Source organism: Lynx rufus, unplaced genomic scaffold (genome assembly GCF_022079265.1).
Source record: "Lynx rufus isolate CCGP_SWC_20201006 ecotype Redwood Valley unplaced genomic scaffold, mLynRuf1.p SCAF_28, whole genome shotgun sequence".
NCBI classification, from domain to species: domain Eukaryota; kingdom Metazoa; phylum Chordata; class Mammalia; order Carnivora; family Felidae; genus Lynx; species Lynx rufus.
The window spans coordinates 8,305,607-8,325,496 of NW_025814843.1; the positions used below are offsets into that span (position 1 = coordinate 8,305,607).

At 48.5% G+C, this 19,890-nt stretch overlaps 1 protein-coding gene across 1 annotated transcript in view; it reads left to right on the top strand.

Annotated features, from left to right (window-relative positions):
• The first annotated feature begins 1,257 nt into the window (after window positions 1–1,257).
• Window positions 1,258–19,890, top strand: part of LOC124519698 (myosin-13) — an 89,815-nt gene continuing 71,182 nt past the window's right edge. The window contains exons 1-14 of the mRNA XM_047090126.1: window positions 1,258–1,474; window positions 3,045–3,188; window positions 3,276–3,432; window positions 5,524–5,551; window positions 5,639–5,747; window positions 6,882–6,974; window positions 9,198–9,261; window positions 9,353–9,451; window positions 9,561–9,664; window positions 12,959–13,097; window positions 15,663–15,781; window positions 16,986–17,135; window positions 17,252–17,422; window positions 18,848–19,157. Of these exons, the coding sequence (XP_046946082.1) occupies window positions 1,271–1,474; window positions 3,045–3,188; window positions 3,276–3,432; window positions 5,524–5,551; window positions 5,639–5,747; window positions 6,882–6,974; window positions 9,198–9,261; window positions 9,353–9,451; window positions 9,561–9,664; window positions 12,959–13,097; window positions 15,663–15,781; window positions 16,986–17,135; window positions 17,252–17,422; window positions 18,848–19,157 (1,891 nt within the window). The 5' untranslated portion in view covers window positions 1,258–1,270. The remainder of the gene's footprint in view (window positions 1,475–3,044; window positions 3,189–3,275; window positions 3,433–5,523; window positions 5,552–5,638; window positions 5,748–6,881; window positions 6,975–9,197; window positions 9,262–9,352; window positions 9,452–9,560; window positions 9,665–12,958; window positions 13,098–15,662; window positions 15,782–16,985; window positions 17,136–17,251; window positions 17,423–18,847; window positions 19,158–19,890) is intronic.

Consider the following 19,890-nt stretch of genomic DNA (forward strand, 5'->3'; position numbering starts at 1 on the left):
GGTTCGAGCCCCACATCGGGCTCTGTGCTGACAGCTCGGAGCCTGGAGCCTGCTTCGGATCCTCTGTCTCCCTCTCTCTCTGCCCCTCTCCCACTCACACCCTGTCTCTCTCTCTCTTAAAAATAAATAAACATTGGGGCGCCTGGGTGGCGCAGTCGGTTAAGCGTCCGACTTCAGCCAGGTCACAATCTCGCGGTCCGTGAGTTCGAGCGCCGCATCAGGCTCTGGGCTAATGGCTCAGAGCCTGGAGCCTGCTTCCGATTCTGTGTCTCCCTCTCTCTCTGCCCCTCCCCCGTTCATGCTCTGTCTCTCTCTGTCCCAAAAATAAATAAACGTTGAAAAATAAATAAATAAATAAATAAACAAACAAACATTAAAAAAAATTTTTTAATGCAGCTTCTGATTCTGTATCCGGCATGGGTTCTGCATTTCCAGCACATCCCTGGATGGTGCAATTATAACAGGTTCAAGGACCACATTTATAAGAAGGTTTGAGGCCAGCAGTTCTCAGATGTGGTCCCTAGACCAGCAGCAGCAGCATCACCTCGGAACTTGCTAGAAATGCAAATTCTCAGGCCCTCCCCCAGACCTACTGAATCAAAACTCCAGGGTTGGGGCCCAGCCCTCTGTGTTTTAACAAGCCCTCCAGGTAAACTCTGGTGCACATTAAAATGTAGAACCACTGTATTTGGCCATAATGCTTCCCATCAGCTTGCTGCCTAGAATGTTCTAAGCGAGTGTGGCAAGAGTATTTATGTTCAAGTCATTACTTTCCATTGGGCTGTCTGAAATTTCTACTAGGAACCATCCACATCCCAATCACTGTTTTCAGACACCCTTAAGATTTGGGAATCTTAAGAGGATCTTAAGATTTGAGATCACAGGGCTCAAACAAGGTATGTCATTAAGGAAGTGCTTCCCAAGTCCTCTTTTGTTGGGCTCACCTTTGTTGGGCTCACTCTGGTTGGTTCAGACGTCCTTCCGAGCGTGGAGCTGAACTAAGAGCTATCCCCCCAAATCAGCACCCAGGGATGAAAACCACCCCTCAACCATTTTTCTTAGGAGGCAGTCTCTCCCTTAGCTCATTGCTCCTTGCCCACTCTAAGCCCCTAGACATAGTCCTGGATTCATCCTGACCTAAATTAATCCCAGGAGCTTTTGATCCGACCCCCTGGATGGGTAGAAATAATAGGGTGGGACCCTTCAGATTCAGGAGTCACCAGGCTCCAGACTCAGCCATCTCCCTGGTCTTCCCAGCCCCCCTGCAGTCATGAGTTCTGATGCCGAGATGGCCATTTTTGGAGAGGCAGCTCCCTACCTGCGGAAGCCAGAGAAGGAGAGAATCGAGGCACAAAACCGCCCCTTTGATTCTAAGAAAGCCTGCTTTGCAGTAGATGATAAGGAAATGTACGTGAAAGGTATGATCCAGAGCAGGGAAAATGACAAAGTCACGGTCAAGACGCTGGATGACCGGGTAAGTGTTGATCTCAGATGTCCTTGAAAATGTGGGCATTCTCATGTACCTTTGGCGTGGAATATTGGAAATCACGTGCTAGTCCGTAGCAACGTGAAGACAGAACACAACTAACGTTGATCTATTCTGTAGTGAAGTGACATTTGCAAACGCCTTCATTACTGCTTCTTTCGTTTTTCTGGGACTTGGGCTTTGAGAGTTTTTGTGATGTTTGCTTTGGAGAAAGGAGAAGGTTAGGGTGGCAGAGGTTGGACCATTTAAGGGAAAGATCGATGCTGGTTGCTGCTGGGTGGGCCAGGCAAATGTCATTCCCTAGGCTGCAGAGTGACTTATAGAGAAAACACTAGAGGCAATTCCTAGCTTAATGTAGAGAATTACAGGGCACCATTCAATTCAATATTCACTGGACGCCCACCACGCCTGGCGTCCATCACTTTGCAGACAGAAGCAAATCTCACAACCTGCCTTCCCAACATTTACCATCTTGTGTAGGAATCAAGATGTGACTGGCAGGTATGAGTCTCAGTTCACAAACTCAGGCATACAAGGCAGATCTTTATTTTATTTGTTGTTTGTTTATTGAACTTAACCTCTGATTTCAGCCTCTTTGCACTGAGCTGGAAATAAATTTTCTTCAGTCATTCTTGGGGGCCCCTCCCATAGTTGTGCCTCATTTTCGGAATCTTACACGGTCACACGCTGAGGATCTCACTGCTTCCCTGAATGATCTGAAAAGAAACAAGTCCCAATGTCTGAAGGTTCAGGATCCACAGAATTTTCCATCTCCCCTTATGCTATCTTGGGTATCTTACTCTAGTGCAGAGCAGCGGGGCAAATGAGTCCCCTTTCCTCAAGAGATTTGGCCCGTACCAACAAATCGCTGCCTTTTTGCCTTCTGAGGGGAAACCCACAGAAGGGAAATTAAGTAATAGTCTCAGAAATATACAGTTTGACCACGGACCATGGTGCAAGCCCAAATGCTGTAAATGCAAAGAATGATGGAACCCCGGAAAAGATAGGGAGACAGGAAATAGGTCACAGGGGAGGTGTCACCTGAGCTGAACTTTGAGGGGTTCTGAACATAATTTCGGTGAAGGTACTCGAGACAAAGGAACCCATGTGAGCAGAGGTATTGAGGTGGAAATGCACAGAAGACACTGGAATACTTCTTTCCAGCCTCTCGACCTTTGTCTCATATCAGCACTCACGGCAAATGGGTCGAACAGAGGCGGCCCGCCCTGCCCTGGCCTTGGCCATCCCGAGTCCCGCTTGGACCCCGAGGGCTAAAGGGCTCTATCGCCGTGCGTACCTGTGGCTCATTCCCCGCACACGGGATGGCGTGCTGACAGGGGGCACCAGACCAGACCCGGTTATGCAGTGTGACCGGGATTAGGTTAATCAAGGATAGTTCTTTGTAGATCATCTCTGGGAACGGAGATGATCCATAAAGCTGCTCATGGTAATGGGGTGATCACACCACAGTGTCTCACGGCTTCCTCCGCACCAGGTAGAGTGGGGTACAGAGCATTGGCTCTCCTACTCATCATGTGCTTTTCCTCTCAATCCCCAGACACTCACCCTGAACAGTGACCAGGTGTTCCCCATGAACCCTCCCAAGTTTGACAAGATCGAGGACATGGCCATGATGACGCATCTGCACGAGCCCGCCGTGCTGTACAACCTCAAAGAGCGTTACACAGCCTGGATGATCTATGTGAGTGCCCTTTGGCATCTCCTTATTAGGCCGTCCCCCTCTCCAAGTAAAGCAAGATCCACGTGCTGCATTTTCTGGTTTTCTCAGACCTACTCGGGCCTCTTCTGCGTCACCGTCAACCCCTACAAGTGGCTGCCGGTGTACAACCCCGAGGTGGTGGCCGCCTACCGAGGCAAGAAGCGCCAGGAGGCCCCGCCCCACATCTTCTCCATCTCCGACAACGCCTATCAGTTCATGCTGACGGGTGAGTCATTTCTTCAATCCGTATTTTTTGCGAATAGTTTTTAGTTCCTTATTCAAGGCCTTTAATTGGACTGCTTCTCAGCTAATTATTCAAGCCCTTCGATCATCTGGATGGGGCGATGAGCAAAGTGACCTTGGGAGACTCCAATGATTACATGATGATTTTGCAGTATCTTCCATTAGCAGCCATGGTTCATAGGCCAGTGCTGACGACTGATGCTGCGCTGCGCACATGCTTACTGGGGGGGGAACAGGAACGCAGAGAGATGCCCTGCCCTTACCTCCACAGAATCCCCCAACATGAGCATGCTTAGAAGGGAGCCTATTAGCGGCAGCTAAAAAGCAAAGTGGGAGAAATGCACATAGCAAAGTCCCTGCGCTGTCTTCCTGCCCAGACTCGGGTTCCTCTGTCTCTTCCCTAAATTTCCAGGAGGGCACAGGATGTAGAGATGTGACGATAGTGTCGTCTCTGAGACGACACCCTGTTTTCTGTCACTTTGACCTGCTACTTTCACCTGACTCGATTTGGTGCAGACTCAAGAAGCAGAAGCAAGCCTCTGAGATTTGACGACCCTGAAAGTCATCTCCTAAACCTCATGTTGTCCAGACCTCAGCCCTTCCTCTCTCACACTCAGTCCTAGACATTACTGTACATTTTGTATTTGTCTGCAAATCAACTAAAGTTACATCAATTTGAAAAGGAAGATCGATAGCACTATTTTTTTTTTTTTGGTTGAGGAGGGTTTAATATTTTTTTAATGTTTATTCATCTTTGAGAGAGAGAAAGGCAGAGCATGAGCAAGGGAGGGACAGAGAGAGAGGGAGACCCAGAATCTGAAGCAGGCTCCAGGCTCTGAGCTGTCAGCACAGAGCCCGATGTGGGGCTCGAACCCACAAACCGTGAGATCATAACCTGAGTCGAAGTCAGATGCTTAACTGACTGAGCCCCCAGGTGCCCTGTGGAGGGGAGGTGGTTTTAAAGCTTATTTACTTATTTTAAGAGAAAGAGAGAGAGAGAGAGGCATGCACATGAGTTGGGGAGGGTCAGAGAGAGAGAGAGAATCTTACGCAGATTCCACACTCAGAGTGGAGCCCAACGTGGGGCTTGATCCCACAAACCATGAGATCATGACCTGAGATGAAATCAAGAGTCGGATGTTTAACTGATAGAGCCACCCAAGCGCCCCCAATACCACTATTTGTATGAGTTTCTAGGGCTGCTGTGGCAAAATCCCATAAAGCAGGTGGCTTACACAACAGAAATTATTGTCTCAAAGTCTGGAGGTGGAAAGTCCAAGGCTGGGGTATCAGCGTGGTTGGGTCCTTCCAAGGGCGGAGAGGCAGAATCTGTCCCCTGCCCCTCTTGCAGTTTCTGGGGGTTTCCTGGCTATCTGTGGGGTTCCTTGGCTTGTAAAAACATCACTCTGCTTATACATTTGCCTTTACATGGTGTTCTCCCTGAGTGGATCTATCTCCAAACCTCTCCTTTTGATAAGGACCGAAATCATATTGGATTTGGGCCCCACCCACTCCAGGGCAACCTTATCTTCACCAATAGCACCTGCAAAGACCCTGTTTCCAAACAAGGTCACATTCTGAGGTCCTGGGGGTAAGGATCTCAACATATGAATTTGTGGGGGACACCACTCAACTCATAAGCGACTGTAAATGGAAAACCACGGTCACTTTCCACGAGTACAGAGTAAAGGTAAAAGAAAATCTCAATGACAACCAATCAGTGCCCATAGATTCTAATTAGAAGCCGTGCCTTCCCACAAGCCCTGAGTCTGAGACTTGTTCTTTGTTGAGAAATGGCTGGCAAGGAGTTAAAGACCCATGAACAAGAAAAACTTTCACACTGTGGGATTCACTGTTCACTCGCCACGCTGTCCGTGGTGCACATCCCACATTTGGGGAACCTGCACCAATGGTCGCGAGGAAGATTAGACACGCCCCAGCCTCACACCGCTAGTTCAGGTCAGCGCCACATGGACCCCGACCACACCCGATGTTGCCCTGTTTTTTGTTTTTTGCTTTTTATTCCGTGTGTTTGCTGTTTCTTTATTCCGTTTTCTTCCCTCTGCATTTCCAGATCGAGACAATCAGTCCATCCTCATCACGTGAGTAACCTGTGTTTGCACCATGAGGACACGGAAGCCGGCACTGCCCCTTCCACCCTTTTATCTCCCTTACTTTTAAATCGGCAGCGGAGAATCCGGCGCGGGGAAGACCGTGAACACCAAGCGTGTCATCCAGTACTTTGCAACAATTGCGGTCACTGGAGAGAAGAAGAAGGAGGAAGCTGGCAAAATGCAGGTAAGCAGCTCCCTCCATCGGGAGGTTTGCGGGCATTAAGTCCAACTTAAAGAGTGGGTGAGCACCAAGTGTAGGCGGCGCACCTCGTCGTGTCCTAAGGGTGCTTGCGGGGCAGGGCGGGAGGTGGTGGCGCCAGCTCCATCAGGAAAAGCCAGGGACAGCTGAGCAACTCACTATGCACTCCCCTCCAGGAGGGATGCTTCAGGCCAGGGGCTCTCTCAAAAAACAGGTGAGCGCACATAAGAATCACCAGGAGGGCTTTTGAACGACCGATCGCTAAGCCCCTGGCCCAGAATTTCTGACCGAAATGCCAATCTCACATTCACAACGCTGACGCTTTGCATTTTCATCACGTTCCCTCTGTTCACGCAACTGGTCCAGGGATCACACTTTGAGAACCAGCTGGGCAGGACAGGAGTTTGAAAACTGCCCTGGAGACAGAAGGATAAGCAGTCGTGGTGGGGGGGGTGAGGGTAAAAGTTTTGCCTTCTTAAAAAAATTTTTTTAATGTTTATTTCTGAGACAGAGAGAGACAGAGCATGAGTGGGGGAGGGGCAGAGAGAGAGGGAGACACAGAATCCGAAGCGGGCTCCAGGCTCCGAGCTGCCGGCACAGAGCCCGACATCTTCTTTAAGCAGACTTCTGAGCAATAGTTCTCATGACATATTTTTTGCTACTTAAAATTTTTTTGAGAACCACTATTTCTATAAGTGATCTCTTGGGTCACTTTAATTGCTCGATTCTATTTATACTTCTGAATCCAAATCTATTAGTTGGGTCCCGATGCATGCAGTAACGGGTGTATGTATTCTAAAAATCCATGCTTTATAATGAAGTGTTCTCAGAGAAGAAAGGCAGCCTGAAAAATCAAGATGAAGCCTGAAATCTGGTGTGACCAGAGTTACGTCAATGCTATACTAATCAGACCGTCTCCTGGATGGGACCTTGAAGCCTCCTCGGGAGGTGGGGGGTGAGGCTGTGGGTTCCTTCTCACATCTGCACTGGCCACCGGGCTGGACTGGTCAGCATCTCTCCTTGGACCCTGCCCAGAGCATACACACATTCGAGTCACCAGGGGGCTCCTTCAGGGGACAGTCCAAAGTCCTCCCTTTGTCTCTTCTTGTTTATTATTAGGGGACCCTGGAAGATCAAATCATCCAGGCCAATCCCCTGCTGGAGGCCTTTGGAAACGCCAAGACTGTGAGGAATGACAACTCCTCAAGATTTGTAAGACCCAGTCCAATTTTCCACACACCCCCCACCCCCACCCCAGAACCAAACCCTCTCCTCAAATGCTGGATATTAAAAAATGCCACATAAACCAGAATATAGCCAGCCCTATTCTACCCTCACGTGATTCAGATCTATCTGCCCTGCTGGGATATTCTGATACACTGAAGAATGTGTTGTCTCATTCTTGGCAGAGGGAGAATTATCTGTCCCTTCCTAACTAGACAGCGACATCTCAGAGCATCCTGAAGTTACGGTGGTTCAGGTTCCACAAGTAGAGAGCAATTCTTTTATGCTAAAATTGGTCTCTTGAGGCAGAAACTTTTTTTGGGGGGGGTTGCAGAGGGAGAGAGAAAATCTTAAGCAGGCTATAGGCTCAGCACAGAGCCTGATGAGGGGCTCGATCCCACGAACTGTGAGATCATGACCTGAGCTGATACCAAGAGTCAGATGCTTAATCTACTGAGCCACCCAGACGCCCCTTGAGGTAGCACATTTTAAAATGTTGAAGTCCGTTGAGCAATCTCATTGGCTTATTAGCCACATAAACCTTAGTGTGAATTAAGTGAGCAGCTTTAATTTCTCCAAGTCAGAGGCATTGGGAAAAGGAAAAGTCCTGTGAAGGCAGGAGAGCCCAAAACCTGGGAATAAGTTGATGTTGAAAATACTGAAGGATATGTTCCATCCCTCAATGTCTCACTTAAGTTTAGCTCAGCCAAAGAGGCATTGACTTCCTCCATCGGCAAATAAACAACCAGTCCTCTACCTAATCTCACTGTACCAGGAGGTGAGCAGATACCACGAGGTGAAGCCCTCATTTATGCCTGTAGTTGCAAACGTACATCAGGACTTCACACATCTCAGGAGGTGGATAATCTCAAGCTGTGTTTCATCGTTATTTCTCAAAGATAAAATGGTCACTGATGAGAGAGTAGATGTAGCCATCAAGGACTGTGACAATGAGCCCTGACCTTTCTTTCTTTCTTTCCCTCGGTCCTCTGTGCATTGCTCATTTGCACATCTGTCCTCCCTGTGCACAACTAAAATCTCTTGCTCGTAGGGGATCTGGGTGCATGTTACACAGCAGAGACATGGTACATACATTGGCATCAAGTCAGTTATTGAGCTAAACTGGTGCCAGGAGGAAGACGATGCCTTTAGACACCCCCTATAGTACTTAGGCCTCTCCTCTTGGCCCAGACCCAGAAGTCACGATCACCCTGGTTATTCTGTCTACCTTCCGCCCACCCACCAAACATCTGCAGGCTAAAACTTCCATCATTTCCCACTGAGCAGCTAACAATACCGAAGACCAACACTTACAGTTCACTCATACCTCCACTGGCCCTACACCAATTCTTCTCAAGCTTCATTCAGAAAATACACCAGGGCATCTGGGTGGCTCAGTCATTCAAGCATCTGATCCTTGGTATTGGCTCAGGTCACGATCTCATGGTTCGTGGGATTGAGCCTCCTGTTGGGCTCTGCACTGAGAGTGTGGAGCCTGCTTGGGATTCTCTCTCTCCCTATCTCTCTCAAAATAAATAAATAAGCTCAAAATAAAAGAAGAAAATATTGAGAATATTACTGAGTAACGACCACATTCCTGACTATGGGTGAATAAGCAAGGCAACATTTTTGCCCTCAAATTTGCTCACAGTTTGGTAGAGACCAATCACTCGTAAAATTTCACCTCTCGCCTCCCCTCCAAAGGGGAGAACTCAGACTCTGAATGTGTATTTGGGGAGCCAGAGAGCCTGGCCTGAGCCTGGGAGCTAGGTTTGCCTGTAGTAAGCAGTAAGGGAAACCAAAGGAAGAAATCTCAGAAGGAACAAAGGAGGTCAGCAAGACAATCCAATGCGACCCATCAAAGTTGTCATGAAGTGTTTGGGAATCCGGGTACCAGAGAGCAGGTTAAAAACCAAGGGGACAGTCTAGCGTGAGGTGGTCTCAAGGAAGTTGGTGAGGGAGGCTGTGGACGTCCCCAGAGCTGGAGGAACAGGGCCAGATGCTTTGGGTAGAACTATCTGAGTCTTGATGGACCCAGAATGGGGACACCGGATGCCAGGCAGACAGAGAAGAGGCAAGTCCTCTGCATCTGGTATCACTTTCTCCGTGACCCTACATTTCCCACTCATGGCTGGTAGTCCCTAACAAAAGCCAGCCACACTACCATATACATGAAATAATGGTGATGTTTGTCTACCTGCCATTGGACAGGGGAAATTCATTCGGATTCATTTCGGAGCCACGGGAAAGCTGGCATCTGCAGACATCGAAACCTGTGAGTCAGGGCACCCCACTGGGCACCATGGGATTTGACCACAGAGGCATCTCCCAGGGACCTCAAATCACATTATTTCCTGTTCCCTTAGATCTCTTAGAAAAATCCAGAGTGACATTTCAGCTGTCCAGTGAGAGAAGCTATCACATTTTTTACCAAATCATGTCAAACAAGAAGCCAGAACTAATCGGTAAGGTCTTAGGGGTTATTGCTCTCCTCTTCCAAATCAGTCACGTGGGAAAAACACCCCGCGTACAAGGTGCGCGAGGCGCTGACGGGACCTCCTTCGTGTTTCACAGACTTGCTCCTCATTTCAACCAATCCCTTTGACTTCCCCTTCGTGAGCCAAGGAGAGGTCACCGTGGCCAGCATCGATGACAGTAAAGAGCTACTGGCGACTGATGTAAGCATCTTTTCTCCTTCCTCCTTTCTTTCTGTATGGAATCACTGAGCTTGTGAACGGAGAGGCATCCTAGCAATCTAATGAGAAACAGGGCCCCAGAGATGTTAGGTGATCAGACCCAAGATCTCAGAGATGGAGATGTCAAGACAATTCATCCAGATTGCACCCCTCCCAAGCACCCAGCACCACCTCAGCAGATCCCGTGGGGGATCCAGAACGTTCTCCCAAACAGGACTTCCCGTTCCCTTCTCCAGCACTTTAGATGTTCGCACGTATAAGGTTTTGAAAGGTTTTGTTGGAACTTCTCAGGTTACAAAACCATCTGCACGGTTCTTTAAGAAAAAATTTAAAAAAAAATTTTTTAATGTTTATTTATTTCTGAGACAGAGAGAGACAGAGCGTGAGTGGGGGAGGGGCAGAGAGAGAAAGGGAGACACAGAATTGGAGGCAGGCTCCAGGCTCCGAGCTGTCAGCACAGAGCCGGACGCGGGGCTCGAACTCGAGAGATCATGACCCGAGCCTAAGTCAGACGCTTAACTGACTGAGCCACCCAAGCGCCCCAAGAAAAATTTTAAGACACAGCCAAGTATGAAGCAGGAAAGATAACCCACTCTGTAGCAGACGCTCCACTCCTCAGGCTACCTGCCCACTCAGGCTCACCTTCAGCTCCCACATCCTTAGGGCACCCATCAGCCCCCACCCCCCAGCCGTTAGCTTTGGGAAGCATTTCTAAGGTTAATAACTAGAATAATAATAACGAAGTGCATTGAGCACTTACATGAGCTAGGAACTAAGATAAGGGCTTTTGTCCATGTTATCTTGTTTAAGCCCCCCCCAAACCTGTGATAGAGGTAACGACTATGACTTCTGATTCACAAAGATGGAAGCGGAGTCTTAGAAAAAAAAAACACACAATTTGCTCAAAGACAGAGTTTGTAAATGTTAGAGCGTTTGAAGCCAGATCTGCCCAACCCCAGGACTTCCTTTTTTTTTTTTTTTTAATTAATTGCATTTTTAATGGACAGACATCATCTCTGGGCAATTCATCTCCACTGCTGTTGGCTCTGCCCTCACAGGACCCATAAGAGCTGGTGGAAAGGGGTCTTGTCCAACAGGCTGGGGGCACTGTCCAGTGTCAGCTCCTTGGCTTTCATTTTGTGACATTTCTAGGTGACGCTAATTGTTTTAAGATAAGAGAATGTGGGGCGCCTGGGTGGCTCAGTCAGTTAAGTGTCCAACTTCAGCTCAGGTCATGATCTCGCGGTTCATGAGTTCGAGCCCCGTGTCGGGCTCTGTGCTGACAGCTCAGAGCCTGGAGCCTGCTCCTGATTCTGTGTCTCCCTCTCTCTCTGCTCCTCCCCTGTTCTCTCTCTCTCTCTCTCTCTCTCTCTCTCTCAAAAATAAATAAACATTAAAAACAAAAAAGACAAGAAGAGAATGTTCTTGGGCAAATAAACTTTAGTTAACTCAAACCTAGCTGTATATATTTTTACCAATTTTCCCCAGCCGTTACCAACTGATGAGGATGGAAAGATTGGGTTAATGACCGGGGCAAGGTCTCCATCCCCCAAGAAAGGGCCTCTTAGGTAATTTTTAAAATTTTTTGTGTGTTTTTTATTTATTTTTGAGGGGGAGGGAGGGGAAGAGAGAGAAGGAGACACAGACTCTGAAGCAGGCTCCAGGCTCTGAGCCATCAGCACAGAGCCCAACGCAGGGCTCGAATTCATGAACCGCGATATCATGACCCCAACTGAAGTCGGATGTTCAACCGACTGAGCCACCCAGGCGCCCCTTAGGTAATTCTTAAAGTCACCAAAGATGTCTCAGGTCCTCACCATAGGTCCCCAGCTGTCAGGGGCCGACACTGTTCATCCCTCTCCTGGAGCTTTTCCTGGGTGATGGTTTACGGCCGAGCAGAAAGGGATTTCTCCCTTCCAGGGACTGCGTTCTCCAGGAGGGTCCCCAGACAGTAATGCTTTCACCTGGTTCCTTTCAAAGTTTAACGAAAGGTTTTCTCTCTTAACCTACAATGACCCCTTCCTAGGACACAGATATGCATCTGATGGGGTGGGATATGGAGTCAAGGAGGCCACCACGGCCTCTCATCCTGCAGGTCGGCTCCTGGCATGGACTCTCCCTCTCCAAAAGGGGGCACGACCCCAAGAGTGCCATCCTGCTGACACTGACCAACCTGCTCACCAGCACGTCCATACATGTCAAATCCACCAGTGGGGATTGCTTAGGCTCAGGCTGCAAGGCCTACTGCATAGTCAACACATACACCCCAGAGAAGGAGTCGCTAATTTAAGTCTTTGTGGTAGATGACGGGCCAAGGGCTGTCAGACCAAATCAGCAACCGCTGTAGGCTCTGAAGTGACCCAAGCACTTGCTCCGGCCCCAGTTTTATCCCATCCTGCCTGTGTGACTTGGGGGAGGTCACTTATCCTTTTAGAACCTCAGGTCTCACCTGTAACTTTGGAAACATCTGCACACCTAGAAGGTTCTCATAGCGACTTAACGGGGCGATATATGGGTGTGCCTAGCACAGGTAGGCTCTGCAAAAGTTTTCCCCTTCCTTATTTGAAAAGTGGTGGCATTCTCTTCCATGACCGTCCCTTGAGGCTCTAGTTGCCTGGGGCACCTTATTGTCTCAATTCTGAGCAACACCAGAATTCCCGGCTTACCATGCCAGGCTTTCAAGCTGTTGGACACTTCCTCAGACACTCTCCATGACACTTCCTTCTCCTGCTATCACACAATGGTTCCCAACGGCCTCCTCCAGAAAACAGCCCCAAATCTATGTATAAAGGATTCAAATCAGTTCTTACAGACGATTCACATTTTCTTCCATAATCTCCCCCTCCCACATAAACATGTTAGAGAAATGGATTTTAAATCAAATATATATAGACATGTATATATATATATATATATATATATATACTTTTTTTTTTTTGAGAGAGAGAGAGAGAGAGAAAATGAGCAGGGGAGGGGCAGAGAGAGAGGGAGACAGAATCCCAAGCAGGCCCCACACTGTCAGCACAGAGCACGACGGCTGGGCTCAAACTCACAAACCATGAGATCATGACCTGAGCTGAAATCAAGAGTCAGACGCTTAACCGACAGAGCCATCCAGGCGCCACAAAGAAATGGCTTTTAACCCCTATCTTAACACATCCCACCTGTCAACCACTCCTTTGGGCAAACGCCGTCTCCCGGGCTGTACAGAAAGGGTGAGGTCTTCACCAGGGAGAACAGAGTCTCTGTGACAACTGTCCTTTTTCTAACTCCCAGAACGCCATTGACATTCTGGGCTTCAGCTCAGAGGAGAAAGTGGGGATCTACAAGCTGACGGGCGCCGTAATGCACTACGGGAACATGAAGTTCAAGCAGAAGCAGCGAGAGGAGCAGGCAGAGCCTGACGGCACCGAAGGTAACCACGTCTGGGCATTCTCGTGAATGAATAATCACTGTCCACACCACTACTGCTCACTATCACAGCTCACCTGTTATTTGGGGGTAGACATTTCTAAGAGGATGTGGTTCCATGAACTTCACTTTCTCTCTGTGCACGCCATGATTAGTGTCCAGAATACTGTGCTTGAGCACCTGAGCCTAAGACCAGGTGAGGAGTTCTCCTCCTGTCGTTGCCTTTAATTCTGACATCTGTTGAAGTTGAACCCCGAACCATGGACTAGCGTATGCATCTCCGTGCGCCCCATGGCTCTCACCTGGATGATCTCCAGTCCCCCTCCTGGAAACAGAGCAGAGGGCAGTGGGAGGGGCTCACAGCAGCAGGACCCACCCCCCATACCCCCTGTTCTTCCCCTCATCTCTCTCCCGCCGTGTCTTCCAAGCTCTGTTAAGTAAAAGACTGGTTCATCAATAATCCTACCTGCTGTAACATCCCCACACTATGGGAAGCACTGTGTCTTGAACCCCAGATGATACAGGGGTGCAGCAGCCTTGAAAGAAAGACCAGGAAAATATACGTGACTTTACCACTGCCCGTAAAGCCTCGCCTGATTAGGCTAGGGTTGCCCAGGATAATCTCTTTTCCTTAGTGACCTCTTCACAGGAGTGACAGGTCATATCACATTCACTGGTTCTACCCCCACACAAGTGGAGGGGATTATGCAGGGAATATATACCAGGGGCACCAATCCTGGAGGCCATCTTGGAATCCTGCCCCTGGCAACGGTGCCAGATAAGCAGCGGGAGAGAGGCTGTGTTCAGAACAGGAAGCACTTCTGATTGGGGGTAATCGAGGAGGGCTTCCTGGGGGAGGAGGGCACTGATGCAGAGTTTGAAGGGTGGGTAGATCCTGAAAGGTACGGTTGAAAGGAAAGACGGTCTGGGCAGAGGAAACATGATGATCAAGGGGGCAGGAGAAGGAATGTGATGGAAACAAACAGCAGAGTGGTCCACATTGGCTGCAGAAGAGGATGTGTGCGAGTGTAAGACATGGGAATTAAAGAGTGGTTATTTTGGCCTCAGTTTGAAAAGGCCTTGAATGACGGGCTAAACAGCTTAGAATGGATGTGATAGGCACCAGAAACCACGGACGCTCCACATAGGAGGGGAGATTCGTGTGAGTTCATCTGTGACCAGTCAAGGTTGCCAAGAGTGTGGGGGTTTGAAAAGAAAATGTACCAGGCTCCTCGGCAAAGGGTGGACCTCATATCATAAACATCACGGTGGGGCCCCAGGCCCCCTTCCAGCCGTGGCAACCGTGTGCTCGGTGCTTAGGAGCAGAAAGAGCCCGAACAGGGGAAAGTGATCCAGGCCTGAGGTCCTCTGATGAGGATGCCAATCCCAGTAAACGTTTGCTGAGGGCTCACCACGCACCAGGCCTACTTCCCAACAACCGAACCGGTGGGAAACCACCAAGAATCACCCTACCCCCAGTTTTAAAGAAATAAATAAATAAATAAACAAAAACAAAACCATGAGTACGAGGAAGCAACACCAAAATGGGAGCATCGGGCTGAGTCGAGAGCCCAAGCTCTCCGCCACTCTACGATTCCAAACAATGGAGATCCAAGCTATTTTGAAGGTGCAGTGAGCGGGATTTGATGCCTGTCTGACCACAGGCACATCAGGGATGTAAAGGAGGGATATGATCAACCCCAAGCATTCAAGTTTAAGTGACTAGAACAATAATTATACCACCCACCTAAGCGGGCAAAGCAGGAAAAGAGGATAGTTGGAGCAAAGAAGAAAGCATCATTTGGCCTCTTATTAAATACTTAACAAATACTGTCCTGGATTTTTATTTGCTCGTCTCCCGAGCCAGCAATAAGGTGATGGTCCCAGCCAAGAAGGAGCTGTCTCTAGGGGAACAACATTTCTTGACCTTCTCAATTAGTTCAGTGCAGGCAGCCAGGTCCGTCCCCAAGTCAACTGAACTCCCAGTGAACTGTGTGAAATTGCCAATACTCGACTGCTTTTGACCTCTTCCAACGCAGGAAGGTTGGGGCAAAGTTTTGTACTTCTTTCTCAGCTGTGAGCTTGCATAAATCAAGAAGGTGCTTAGCTATATGTCCAAATGGTGCCTCCTTTACTCAGACACCATTTTGCTGCATTATCAGACTCCAAAATTACTATGTAACTGTATCTTTTCTTCAATTTTTTTAACATTTATTATTTACTTTTGAGATAAAGAGAGAGTGTGAGAGAGGGAGGGACAGAGAGAGAGGGAGACGCAGAATCCGAAGCAGGCTCCAGACTCTGAGCCATCAGCACAGAGCCTGACGCGGGGCTCGAACCCACGAGCCGGGAGCACAGAGTCTGCTTGGGATTCTCTCTCCCTGTCTCTCTGCCCCTTCCCCACTGGCACTCTCTGTCTGTCTCTCTCAAAATAAAGAAACAAACATTTAAAAACAAACAAACAAAAACAAAAGGATTGTAGGAACCATTTCTGGGAGGCCCCTGGGGCCTGACTGGCCACATGAGCAGCTGCTGTTTTTGTGTGACACTATTTCCCCTCTTCCTCCAGTGGCTGACAAAGCTGGATACTTAATGGGTCTGAACTCTGCAGAAATGCTGAAGGGCCTGTGCTGTCCGAGGGTGAAGGTTGGGAACGAGTATGTCACTAAAGGCCAAAATGTCCAGCAGGTAATGGAGATGATCTGAGTTCAGCTGACTCAGTGATGTTGCTATTTTAACCATCGTTTTAGGGGCACCTGCATGGCTCACTCGGTTGAGCCTCCAAATTTAGCTCAGGTCATGAGCTCACGGTTCGTGGGTTCCAGCCCCACATTGGGCTCTGTGCTGACGGCTCAGAGCCTGGAGCCTGCCTCCGATTCTGTGTCTCCCTCTCTCTCTCTCTCTGCCCCTCTCCCTCTCGTGTTCTGTTTGTCTCTCACTCTCGAAGGTAAATAAACAGTAACCATCATCTTAGAGCTCTCTCAGTTGAAGATATCAGAAATACATATGTAACTGGCGTCAGCATTAGGGGGTTTCATTCTTACGACCCTAGGTGTAGCTAGCTCAAGGAATGTAAATCAAGAGTACCATCGGGCATCCTAAGGGCCTGGAGCCAGAAACTGAAAGGTCCTCTGGAGCCAGGCTGCACCCCCTGTGCGGCTCCTTCCCGGGGGCTCCAGGGGCTGTCTGCTCTCCTCTCCCGTGTCCTCACCAGGAAAAAAATCTCTCTCCATCTCTCCTGCTCACCCCATAGCTCCCAGCTTCACATCTCTGTAGTTCAGCCTCCTGCTGAGACTGAGACCAGTGTCTTTGATCCCAATTCCAAATTCGCAGGAGAGACACTTTGTACAACCCAACTTGGATCAAATGTCCCCTTGTGGTTCAATTACGTGCGGCCAGGGTCTAGAGTCACATGTCATAACCGTGGTTGTTAGAAGGTTATCTTTGTACGTACAATGGTTCTCACAGAAAGGGGAATATTCTAAGGTAGCAAACATTTCAAGAAATTTTTAATGGGGGGGGTGGGGGTGGGACGCCTGGGTGGCTCAGTCGGTTAAGCGGCTGACTCTTCATCTCGGCTCAGGTGATGATCTCACAGTTCGTGCAATTGAGCCCAGCATCAGCTAAGCGCTGATGGCACGGAGCTGGCTTAGGATTCTGTCTCTCATTCTCTCTAACCCACCCCCTCTTGTGTGCTCTCTCTCTCTCTCTCTCTCAAAAATAAATAAATAAATAAATAAATAAATAAACCTAAAAAAAAAGAAATATTTAATATTAGGTTGGACCCATCTCCAACAGCTTTGACCCTGAAGATGTCATCCGGTTCATGCTTCAACTTAATACCACCATATAAACATTAATTTGAGGGATGAGCGAGTGATCTTTCTTCAAGGTGACCAACGCGGTGGGCGCCCTGGCCAAGGCCGTCTACGAGAAGATGTTCCTGTGGATGGTCACCCGCATCAACCAGCAGCTGGACACCAAGCAGCCCAGACAGTACTTCATCGGGGTCCTGGACATCGCCGGCTTTGAGATCTTTGATGTGAGTTGTTGGAATAAGCGGCCCTGTTAAGGCCCCTCCGCTTCGTGTCCGCTCTGCCGAATTCCCCCTGGGTTTCCCAAACTCACTTGAGCTCTTTGGTGTTTGCAACGCCCTAGTTCAACAGCCTGGAGCAGCTGTGCATCAACTTCACCAACGAGAAGCTGCAACAGTTCTTCAACCACCACATGTTCGTGCTGGAGCAGGAGGAGTACAAGAAGGAGGGCATCGAGTGGGAGTTCATCGACTTTGGGATGGACCTGGCTGCCTGCATCGAGCTCATCGAGAAGGTAGAGAAACAGAGGTGCTCCCCAGGGACTTGGGACCACCACATCTTTGCTCTCACTCTTCCCTGCTAATCGAGTGGCGACCCTAACCCTACTCTCCCAGCCTTAAGAGAGCCGAGTCCCCTTGAAGCTGAAGAGTAAGTGTTTGGAAAGCACGCGTAATTCAGACACCTTAAGGGGTACCTGGGTGGTTAAGATCCAAGGGCTCTGTTCTCCCCAAGAATGTGAGGAGTTCTTAGAACCATGTTATTATAAAAATAGCAGAGGACATTAACTTAAAAAAAGGGCACGGGGGTACTCCTGGGTGACTCAGTTGGTTGAGCTTCTGACTCTTGATTTTGGCTCAGGTTCATGAGTTTGAGCCCCGAATCAGGCTCTGCGCTGACAGTGCAGAGCCTGCTTGGGATTCTCTGTTTCCCTCTCTCTCTGCCCCTCCCCAACTTGCATTGTCTCTGTCTCTCTCAAAATAGGTAAATAAACTTTAAAAAAAAGGGGGGGGGGGCGGCGCCTGGGTGGCTCAGTTGGTTGAGCATCTGACTTCAGCTCAGGTCATGATCTCATGTTTCATGGGTTCGAGCCCTGCATGGGGTTCTGTGCTGACAGCTCAGAGCCTGGAGCCTGCTTCCGATTCTGTGTCTCCCTCTCTCTCTGCCACTCTTCCGCTTGTGTTCTGTCTCTCTCTGTCTCTCAGAAATAAATAAATGCTAAAAAAAATTTTTTTTAATAAAAAATAAATTAAAAAAAAGGAATCCCCATAGCATTCTGGGAACTGTCACATTGGAATGAGTTTATCTTTCTGAAGTGGCTCCTGAGATGTCCAGACTTAACAGAAACCCATGGGGGAGGGGAAGGAAAAACAAAAAAAACAAAAAAAAAAGAGGTTAGAGTGGGAGAGAGCCAAAGCATAAGAGACTCTTAAAAACTGAGAACAAACTGAGGGCTGATGGGGGGTGGGAGGGAGGGGAGGGTGGGTGATGGGTATTGAGGAGGGCACCTTTTGGGATGAGCACTGGGTGTTGTATGGAAACCAATTTGACAATAAATTTCAAAAATAAATAAATATATATATATGTATATATATATATGTTTGTGTGTGTGTGTGTATATATATATATAAAACTCATAGTATTTTATGTCTAGGTATGTAACTTTACTTTCTGGGGGGTAAGCCGATCGCTAAAAGTGAGCTACGTTTATAATAAACACATACAATCTCTTTCCATGCTCTCTTGTTCAACAAGTGTTCATTAAGCACATACTACACAGCTAGTTCTGTTCTGTCATCACACCTTGCTCTCACAGCACTTACCTTGCAAGGCTCTTAGCCAGAAAGCAGTAGCACCGAAGAAGTTGTGTTTGGCTCCTGCAGTCAACGGAGTCATGGAAACATACTATTAAACGCTGAGACATGGTCTGTTCTCCTTTCAGCCTATGGGCATCTTCTCCATCCTGGAGGAGGAGTGCATGTTCCCCAAGGCCACGGACACCTCCTTCAAGAACAAGCTGTACGACCAGCACCTGGGCAAGTCCAACAACTTCCAGAAGCCCAAGCCTGCCAAAGGCAAGGCCGAGGCCCACTTCTCGCTGGTGCACTACGCCGGCACCGTGGACTATAACATTGCCGGCTGGCTGGACAAGAACAAGGACCCGCTGAACGAGACCGTGGTTGGGCTGTACCAGAAGTCTTCACTGAAGCTGCTGTCTTTCCTTTTCTCCAACTATGCTGGCGCAGAAGCAGGTGAAATTCTCCCCACCCCCATGTGAAAAGCTCCGTGTAATTACTCATAACCCAAAGGTGTCCTTGAAAATCAAGTAGTCAACTGTGAGCTTCAGACTGAGCTGGATGTATTTTGTCTTTGGTCTCTCATTTTCTTCCTCTTCCTTAAGAGATTGAGTTCTATGGAGGTAACAGGGCCTCTCAGGGAACAAAATAGCCAATACCACATTTTTAAAAATTGTTTATAATGTTTATTTATTTTTGAGAGAGAGAGAGAGAGAGAGAGAGAGAGAGGGCAAGGGCAGAGAGACAGGGAGACACAGAATCTGAAACAGGCTTCAGGCTCTGAGCTGTCAGCACAGAGCCCAACGTGGGGCTCGAACTCACAAACCACGAGATCGTGACTTGAGCTGAAGTCAGGTGTTTAACCAACTGAGCCACCCAGGAGCCCGCCAAAACCACATCTTTTAATAACTTCTCAAAATTGAGATGGGGTGGCTGGCTGATTCAGTTGGAGGAGCGTGCGACTCTTGATCGTGGGGTCGTGAGTTCAAGCCCCACGTTGGGTGTAGAGATTACTTAAACAAATAAAAACGTTTTAAAATATTGAGATATAATTCATGCACTATACAATCTACTCTTTGGAAAATTCAGTGGTTTTAGTATATTTAAAGGTGTGCAACCATCCATACCATCTAATTCGAGAACACTTTCATCACCCCGGTTACCGCGTCACCAGGTCCTGGCAACTACA